The following is a 9433-nucleotide window of genomic DNA, read 5'->3' on the forward strand; positions in this document are numbered from 1 at the left end:
ATGCCGGAGATTTTTCTGCTTTGAACAGGGATGAACCTCCCAGCCCTCCAGCTGCTGGCGGAGCCAGGAATCTGCAAACCTCTCCCGTTTAGCTTCTTCTGTTTAGTTTTTAGCAATTTTGGACACTGGGAGCAGCGAGTTGCCTCCTCTTGGAGGACAGGGATGTAACAGCCCAATGCTGCTGCAGGGAAAAGCTGGGAAAGAGAGAAACAAAGGGGAGGAGAAGCGGGGAGGAAGGGAAGAGGCTCACGTGGCTTCCCCAGGGCACCGGCCAACGCCTCCAGCACAAGAGCTGCCTCCGGCTCCATCGGCTCCCCGATGCTGGGGATGCAGCAATCCCTTGGCTGGTGCCAGGCTGGAGGTGAACCCCCTCCCAGGTTTTGTGACGGGGTGGGTGCTCTGTGGGGATGGCTGGTGTGGGATCCCCGGCCTGATGCCGGTCTCCTCCCTTCTCTTGCTCTTTGTCCCTGGTTCCCAGCACCATCTCAGTGTTTCCTTCTGTTTTTCTTCAGCTCAGAGCTCTTGTTCCAGGAGAGAAGGCTCCCTGTGAGGACTCCTGGGGCCGGGCTTGCTCCTGCTTTCTTATCCAGACTTTGCTTCTGCCAAGGATGTTCTTCCTGCTGCTTGTCCTGGGAGTGCTGGCAGGTGAGTAGGGCTGAGGGGGGGTCAGCGTGTCACCACCCCAAAGGACGTGTCCTGAGTGCCATGTTTATCCCAACAAAGCTGCCTTTGCCCTGTGGTTCTTGGTGGCAGCTCCCTCAAGGCGTTTTTCCTGTTTTGTGGTCCTCTGGCTGCCCACCCTGGTCATGGCTTGTGGTGGCACTTCATAGCAGGGCACACCTCCTTCCACATACTACAGCTGAATGGCAAAGCCAGGGGGAGGAATAAATCCTGAAGGTTTTTACTTACCTGGGAGAGATGTCGGGACTGAATCCTTTTGGATTCCACAGCCAGCAGCGATTCTGGCCAGGGTGGTTCCTAAAACCCCCTGGCATTTATTATTAGCTGTAGGGAGACGTGACACTCTGGAGTCTCCCTGGAGCCAGGCAGGCTGCCCAGTGCTCTTGTCCTGCCTGTCTGTCCATCTGCAGCCCCTGGCAGGGCTCCTCCTGCCTGGCTCCTTCCTGCAGCTCCTCCTCCTTCCCCACAGCTCCTCATCCTCCCCATGCAGTCTCTTGCCTCAAATTTAATGTCTCATTGCTGCCCTCGTCCCATGGGAGGTATCTGTGGGAAGGGCTTTGCTGTGTTCTGCAGCGGTGCTGAGCTTGAAATATAAAGTAAATCCATGGTCTGAGGTGAGATTTCCCCCCTTTTCCTCCCCGTTTTGGGATTGGGGTCTGCTTTGGGGGACATTGGTGCCAACAGGCACCCCAGGACCACCTGCAGGTCCAGCAGCCCTGGCACAGCTGGTATTGCTCTGTGGTAGGGTTGGCACTGTGCCGTGGGACTGGGACATGGCTGGCATCATGCTGGAGCACTGGGATGAGGTTGGCACCGTGCCATGGCACACCGGTTGGCATCGTGCTGGAGCACTGGTGCCATCTAGTGCCTGCCAGCCTGGCTAGAGCTGGCTCATCCTGGGGACACGGGACTGACTGTGTCCCCACTGCTGTCACCCTCTGACCTCCCCTCCCCATGGGGACAATCCAGGCTATGTGTCCTGAGGGGTGCAAGTTTGGGTGCCCGTGGCTGTGTCTGGCATCTGAAGGCACTGGTGCCCCTGGTGTGGTGCTGGATGTGGGGCTGTCTCCCTCCTGGCAGGGTGGGCTTGGCTGGCAACAGTCCTGAGATGCCACCTGCCCACAGGTCCCTCCCATGGGCACCCCTCCATTTGCTTAGATGTTACCCAGGTGGAAGCTTAAGGAGGTGCTTCTGCAGGTCCCACCACCCCGTGCTCTTGCCCTTGTCACCCTCCTGTAGGTGCCATGGAGATCCAGGTCCCGGATGAGCCCGTGGTGGCTCTTTTTGGCCAGGACGCCACCCTGCGCTGCTCCTTCTCCCCCGAGGCCAACTTCAGCCTGGACGACCTGAGCCTCATCTGGCAGCTGACGGACACCAAGCGCTTGGTCCACAGGTTCTCCGGTGGCCGGGACCAGCTGGAAGACCAGGGCAGGGTCTACACCAACCGTACGTCCCTCTTCTATGACCAGCTGCCCCAGGGCAACGTGTCCCTGCTGCTGCGGCGCGTGGAGATCGCGGACGAGGGCAGCTTCACCTGCTTCGTGCGCGTCCGCGACTACAACAGCGCCGCGGTGACGCTGCAGGTGGCAGGTGAGGCAGGGGGAGCTGGGCTGTCCCCGTGTGTTGTGTCTCCCCAGCGGGAAGGGGTCTCCATCATGCTTTGTGGAGCCCCTCTCTCCACCCTTGCTGTGGTTTCCCCATGAATTCAGGTCTCTGTTAGAGACCAACCAGCTGCACCTCCCCAAAATGTTGCTGTGCGGGTTACAGTCCCTTCCCTGCCGTCATGGAGAAGCTGCCAGTTAAGAGAACACTTGGAAGCACGGCCATAAATGATCCAAAGTTGGGGAGCCGTCAGCTGATTGGTCTTATCAGCTGGAAGAATCTGTCCTGGGGCTTGCCCAACCTCACTGAGTTGCTCCCGATCCTGATCCTTTGTTGTCTCCATCACATCATGCTGGTTGTCCTTTCCCTTGCAGCTCCCTACTCCAAGCCCAGTGTGCACCTGGAGCCCAGCAAGGACTTGAAGCCAGGTGACCTGGCCGTCGTGACGTGCCACGCTTCCCGCGGCTACCCCGAGGCCAGCGTGCTCTGGCAGGACAGCCGGGGCAGCAACATCACGGAGAACATCACCACGTCCCAGGTGGCCAACGAGGAAGGTCTCTTTGATGTGCACAGCGTCCTCCAGGTGCTGGTGGAGCCCAGCATCACCTACTCCTGCCTGGTGCAGAACCTGGTGCTGCAGCAGCATGGCCACGCGTCCGTCACCATCACGGGTGGGTGAGCCACCAAATCTGGGGGAAAGGATGGGCTGGGCTCTGTCTGCAGAAGGTGACCGTGGTGGCACTGGGATCTGGGATCCCTACTGTGGCCCAAAGCCACCCTGGGTGTTGCTACACTATGTCCCTGCTCTACCAACCTCCCCCATGGACCTACAAGGGTGACTCGAGGCTGTACTCTCTCCCCTGTCACCCCACACCAGCATCCCAGTAAGAACCAGTGTCCTTAGTTCTTAGTCTCCAGCTTTGCTCCTTGCCCTGTGCCAATCCATCAGCAGGTGTCTTCTCCTTAGCCTGTTGCCATGGGATGCTCTAAATTTGAGGATCTCCATCCCAGCTGTACCAATCCTACTTCAGGAATACAGGCTGGAGGAATCCATCAAGCACGTTCAGCATCAGAGTAAAGCTCAGGCTTTACTCTGAGCTCTGCTTGCTGCCCTCCCAAAGCTCCTTATAACCTCTTGCCCTCCCCAATAACATTAATTAGTGTTTAATTACTCTTGGTATGGCATTTGCTGGTTAGGAAGGTGGATCCTTGATGGAGCATAAACTTTCTAGCTGGATGCACCAAACTCTTGCAGGAAAACCTGCATGGATGCTGCTGGTTGGGGACAGGTTGGCTTTTGGATGGGCTCCTGAGCATGCAAAGAAAAGGTCAACCTTGGGGTGACATCTGTGAAGGGGCAGGGCTTGGGGCAAGACTGTATTTGGAAAAGGAGCAGTAATATGGGGAAAAATTGGATTTCCAGCACTCCAGGAGATATCCCCTGAGCCCTGGTGGTCCCTGCCATGTTGTTCCAGTTCCTGAAGGAACCTCCAAAAATATGGAGAGGGACTTTGGACAAGGGCCAGGAGTGACAGGACAAGGGACAATGTATTGAGATTGCCAGAGGGCAGGGTTAGATGGGATATTGGGAAGGAATTCTTCCCTGTGAGGGTGGTGAGGCCCTGGCACAGGTTGGCCAGAGAAGCTGTGGCTGGCTCATCCCTGGAAGTGTCCAAGGCCAGGTTGGATGGGGCTTGGAGCAACCTGGGATAGTGGAAGGTGTCCATGCCCGTGGCAAGGGGTGGAATGAGGTGAGCTTTAATGTCCCTTCCAACCCAGGCCACTCTCTGATTCTAGACCCTGGGGAAGGTATTCCCATCCTTTGTGCCCCCCTGGCATGAGATGACAGGGGAAAGGGAGCAGGTGCAGGATCATCTGATGCTTCTCCTGAGCTTCTTAGCAAGGGAAGGGTCAGCCTGCAGTCGAATTTATGAGTGGAATTATATAAAGATTTAATGAAGTATTTTAGGGAGTGACTCAACCTGCTGCTTCCCTGCCGGATCCAGGCCTGCAGGGGGAGGCCATAGTTCTGTGCACCGATGGTTTGCCTTCCAAAGCCACCCTTGTGCCACCAACTCCCTCCACGGGGACGTGTCCCCGGCACCGCGGGGCCCTGGTGTGGGGCACACCTTCCCTGGTTGGGCAGTGGTGCTCACCCAGGTGTTGTGTGTCCCCTCCCCTGCAAGGCCAGCACCTCGCCTTCCCCGCCGCCGCGCTCTGGGTCACGGTGGGACTCGCCATCTGTGTCCTGGGGCTGCTCGTCGTCCTGGCCTACGTGTGCCACAAGAAAATCCGGGAGAGCTGCGAGGAAGAGGAGGAAAACGCAGGTACTGGGGCAGCTCCTTCCCCCAGAAAGGGGGAATGGTTTGCTGAGGGCGATGGAATGGGGGGAGCTGGGACAAGTGTTGACCAGCACAGGTTTGCCTTGGTGGTGGTGGCTTTTAAGGGATGAAGGGATGCTGGAGGTGGTGGCACTGGCAGATCTGGGCCACAGAGCCCGTGCTGGCTGCAGACAGCTCTTTCAAACATACACCTGGTTTTCCTCCCACCCAGCCTGTCTCCCCCTTTTCCTGCTCTGAGCATCCTCTATGTGTCTGATACCCACAGCCAGGAGCATCTCCTCCAGGGAGGTGCCTCTAGCACTTAGCACCGTAGAAATAGCATAAGAGAGATGCTCTGTGCTCTTGTTTCCTGCATCCTCCTCCTGTTTGGGTTGGTTTTTTTATTTATGGAGACGTGTTTGCACAAAAAGGGGGGGGTTGTTGCTTTAAAAAGCTGCTGTGCTCCAAAAATGGCCGAGGAAGCAGCTTTGCTGGCGTTCCCGGTTGTTTTCTCTCGCTGCCTCCCAAGGCATTCGCTTTGCCAAAGCCTTTCCCTGCCGACATCGCTCTGCGGGGCCGGGACCCGCAGCCTCCCTCCCCGGGGGCTCCTGCTTCACTCCTCTCCCTGCCAGGAAGGACCTTGGAAGCAATGCCACCGTGATCCCTGGCTGTCCGTGTCCCCAGCAGTGGGGACAGAGGGTTTTTTTTCTCTGGGAAAACATCTGCAGAAGTTATAGATGTTTTTTATATATATATATGTAGTATTTTCTCCTCAGCCAGGGGATTTTCAGGGCTGTGACGCTCAGCCGTGGCCTGGGGCCAGCTGACCTCAGTCCTTTAGCATCAAGACACAGCTCCCACCCCGTGATGTTTTCCACTGATGGCTGCACACCCACCCTCAGGAATAACCTTTTGCCGTGGCTCTTGCTCAGCCAGAAGCCAGGCAGGGACCCTTCCTGCCTCCTGTGGCTGCCAGGCTTGTGGGAACAGTGATTTTTGCTGGGCTTTCCTGCCGGGAACGGCAGCGTGGCAGGACTTGCCCGTGGGGTGTAAAAGCTCCCGGGCTCCAAGGGTGGCAGCCTGGTGGGTGCTGTAGGAGGGGGATGCTCATCCCTCGGTGGTGGGGTATCCTGGAGGTGCCAGGGGATCCGTGGTGTCCCACTAAGCCCCCCGCCGAGCGTTGCTCCAGATGGCAGCCGTGCTATAAATAGGGATGCGATGGCTGCGCTGCGTCTCCTGGAGCTGTGCCTTTTCCTGCTTCGCTTGTAGGGAATGTGCCACGCTGGCACAGCGTGTGCTGGGGGAATACCCCCATGGGGTGCTGGTGCAGGTGAGTGCCAGTCACCTCCCTGAGCACCCCCAGCAGCACCTGATCCCGAGCAAACCCCGGGATACGCGGTGATTGCGGGTTGCTCTGAGCAGCCGGTGATCCAAGGGGCATCCCCAAAATCCAGGGAGGTGGGGTTCAGGGTGGGCACTGGCACGTTTCCCACACTCTGTCTTGCTCTTTTGCAGGGACGGAGGAGCAGGATGAGGAGGGGGAAGAACCCAAGACAGGTGGGTGCATGGTCCTGTATAATAAACCTGAGGGTTTGTTATATAGGGAGTGCATTTTACTGCCCCTCCATCGGTGCTCAGCCCCCCATGCTCCCCCTTTCTCCAGCACATCCCTCACCTGGCAGCTCCCTGATAAGCCAGTCTATCCCATGATAAAAAAGGCATCAAACAGTTTAATTATATGCCCAGTGATTGCCTTTATCTGCTGGCACAGGAGCAACCCCGCTTGGGATACTGTCTCTTCTGCTGGGGAGATTTAGGGACCAGGGGTTGGTTTGTGATGGAAATTGGTGTAATTACTGGAGTGGGTTCCCTAAAGTGGGGTTTTTACTTATTTCCTCTGGGGAGGTGTTTCCTTGCAGGGGGGAAGGACTGACCCACGTGCTGTTTTGCTTTTCACAGCTCTGCAGCTACTGAAAAGCGCGGAGAGCAAAGAGGGTGAGTGAATTTGGCAGGACTATGAGCTGGCCCCTGGTGAAGGTTTCACCCTAAGCATCATCCTCAGGTGATGCTCAGGTCTATGTGGAAAGCATCTATTGGATTTTGGTTTTTTTTTTCCTCTGTATTTTCAATTTTCATCTTTTTCCACCCCAGTTCTCAATCAGATTTTCCCAGATCAGTGATTTCCCAGCACCCATTCCCACCCCAGGTTGGCCTGTGCTTGCTCTGGGTGCTGCTCATGTCTCCCAGCAGCGATGGAGTGAGGCAGCCAGTGGCTTCCACAGGGTGTTTTTTCTCTTACCCTTCCTTTTTTTGGGCACCTTGGGATCAGGAAAACCCACCTGCCACCAGCTCTGGACACTGTGAGGAATTTGGGGGTTTTTTGAGTGTTGCCGTTGGTTTTGCTGAGAGAAGAGGAATTGCTGGGATTGGTCCTGCCCTTGCAGAGAGCTCCATCCCTCCCCATGCAGAATTCCCCAGCAGCAGACTGGTGCTGAATTTCAGGTGGAAATCCATGGAAATTGGTGTCTCAGCTCCCATTTCTGCCTTTCCCTATCTTCTCCCAACCTCCTGGCTCGGTGCTGCCAGCAGCCCATCACCCCTCCCAGCCCAGTGCTGGGCTCCAGCACTCTCTGTGCCTGGTCAGTCCTGCTCCTCCCCGACTCATTCCCATCCCCAGATCTCAATCTTTTAATTTATTTCCTTTCTTATTAAATCAGAGGCTTGGCCTCTGCTGCTGGTGAATCACTGCTAATTTAACCCTTCCTTCCTCTTTCATTCATCTGTGCTCTGCTTCCTGGCCCCTTGGCTTTTCATTCCCAGTGCATCCTGTTTGCTTAACCCCATGTACCAGACATCTCCCACTGGCTCCTCGACCACTTTTGCAGCAGAAACGAAGCTTGGATAATAACACCTCCCAAGATTTGCTGGCTGCAGGGGCATTTCTAGCCAGGAGGATGAATGAAGGGATAAAAACACACCTAAATGTGCCTGGTAGTATTTGCCTGAGGCTGACATCACCCTTGGGTGTGGGGATCCCAGTTTTCCTGGGTGAGGAGAGCCCAGAGCTGCTGCAACCAAGTGAACTTATTAAGTTAGACCTGTGAGTTATTCTTTTTTAATATGTTTGTCAGTTATTTATTTAGTCTTTTTTTTTTCTTCCCAGATAACGAGCAAGAAATTGATTGACAGGGCAGTGCCCTGTGCCCTAGACCAGCTGAGATGTCCCCAGTGGGGACGAGGTCCGGGTCCCCTGGGAGGACACGGATCTGCTGCCACCCCTCATCCCGGGTCCCCTCACCTTCCTCCCTCCCTGGCCATGTCTTTGGGGTGCCCTGGGGCTGCAAAGAGGCTGCATCTCCTCATCCCTGGCAAGCTCTGAAGGCTGGTGTGTCCCTCCCAGGGATGGTGTGTGTGGGATGGAGGATCTTCCCTGTCCATCCCCACGTGGGGCTGAGAACAACCGGCGTCACCCCTTCCCCCAGGCACCCCCTGAGCCTTCTCCATCGGGGCCACAGCTGAGCCAGCCACCTTCCAGGTGCCTTCCAGGGCACATTTAACTGCCCTTCCCAAGCCCAGAGGCCTTGAGAGCGGTGATGGGCTCAGCAAGGTCCCTGGGAATGACTGCTGGAGCCCTGGAGGCTCCGGGAAGATGGGTGGGACCCAGGGGTCCCCAGGCACGGTGCTCTTGGCCCCCCTGGAGCCACCACTCCAGGGGTGTGTGTGGATAATTATTTTTTCACTTTGCAACACTGTGGTTCCCACTGGACTTATATTTTTGCCTTAAATGCAAAATCCCATTGGGGTGGTTATCTCCTGCCTAGGACTTGGGTTTTTTGGGGAAGGGCAGGCCTTGGGGGGCACCTGCTGGCCAGGTGAGGCCCTGCTGTCCTCCCTGTGGTGACAGAGCTGATGCTTTGGGGGCTGAAGCACTGGTTGGGCCAAACCTGGCCAGTGTGTGGGGTTGAGCACCCGTTTTTCCCATGAGATCATGGGGTTTTGCCCTCGTGCATGTCCTGGGGGTCCTCCTGTTGCTGCTGGGGGCGTGGGGGCACCCAAACTGCCGGGGTGAACGAGGTGGCGCGTCCCTGGTCCTGCTCCAGGGGTGGAGAAGTCCCCGATGGCTCTTCTGCTGGTTTTAGTCATTATTTAAAGTCCAGAATCTGAAGGGATTATTGTGCCTTGACAAATAAATTTGGGGTTGTTTTGGCCAATGCTTTCCGGGCTCACTGTGGTCTCTGGGATGCAGCTTTGGACATAAATAGTCTGAAGATTGGAATTCCCAGAGCAAAACCTTCATGTTCCCCTTTTAACCCCACCTGAGCTGCCCTCATCCATCCCCCAGCACGGGGAGCAAACGGCCAATGCCTGCCCTCATCCCTCTGCTTTATTCTCATCCCTCAAGCAGTGGAATAAAGAGGAAAATCCCAAAGGGATGCTGTCATCTGTCCGAGATGGCTCCAGAATTCAGGCTGGTTAATCCCAGTGCTGGGATGCAAGAGGGTTCTTGCAGGGCCTGGTGAGGAAGGGACCTCCCTAAATCACCTGTGAGGGACTATTTTTAGTTGTCCTTCCCTATCATGAAGCCAAGCTCTGCATTCCAATAGGAAAATATTCCTAAAGGCGAGACAAGGGAACGTGTGCTGATCTCAGCCTCTGATTAGGGAGAGGATGGATGGTGATTTCATTGAGGGGTTTGATCTACGGCCTGAATTAAGTGCCAGCACAAGTTTTAACGAGGAGCCAGGAGGTGCCATTAATATTATTTAGTGCCCAGCACTGGGCTGGGGGAATGAAGCCATTAACCATCCCTTGGGTAACTCGTCCTTGGC

At 56.1% G+C, this 9433-nt stretch overlaps 1 protein-coding gene across 1 annotated transcript; it reads left to right on the top strand.

Moving 5' to 3' along the window:
- The first annotated feature begins 517 nt into the window (after window positions 1-517).
- Window positions 518-9006, top strand: CD276 (CD276 molecule). Its single transcript, XM_008924094.4, has 7 exons — window positions 518-645; window positions 1921-2271; window positions 2658-2954; window positions 4470-4610; window positions 6120-6161; window positions 6564-6599; window positions 7768-9006. Exons 1-7 carry the CDS (start codon window positions 609-611, stop codon window positions 7788-7790), a joined length of 927 nt encoding a protein of 308 aa, XP_008922342.2. The 5' UTR covers window positions 518-608; the 3' UTR covers window positions 7791-9006.
- The last annotated feature ends 427 nt before the right edge of the window (window positions 9007-9433 follow it).

This window comes from Manacus vitellinus, unplaced genomic scaffold, assembly GCF_001715985.3.
Source record: "Manacus vitellinus isolate BGI_N305 unplaced genomic scaffold, ASM171598v3 scaffold_16_pilon, whole genome shotgun sequence".
Lineage (NCBI taxonomy): Eukaryota > Metazoa > Chordata > Aves > Passeriformes > Pipridae > Manacus > Manacus vitellinus.

Coding starts and splice junctions, on each gene's coding strand:
- CD276 (XM_008924094.4), top strand. CDS start 609: ATGTTCTTCCTGCTGCTTGTCCTGGGAGTGCTGGCAG. Junction 2,955..4,469: donor CGCGTCCGTCACCATCACGG/GTGGGTGAGCCA, acceptor CTCCCCTGCAAG/GCCAGCACCTCGCCTTCCCC. Junction 4,611..6,119: donor GGAAGAGGAGGAAAACGCAG/GTACTGGGGCAG, acceptor GCTCTTTTGCAG/GGACGGAGGAGCAGGATGAG.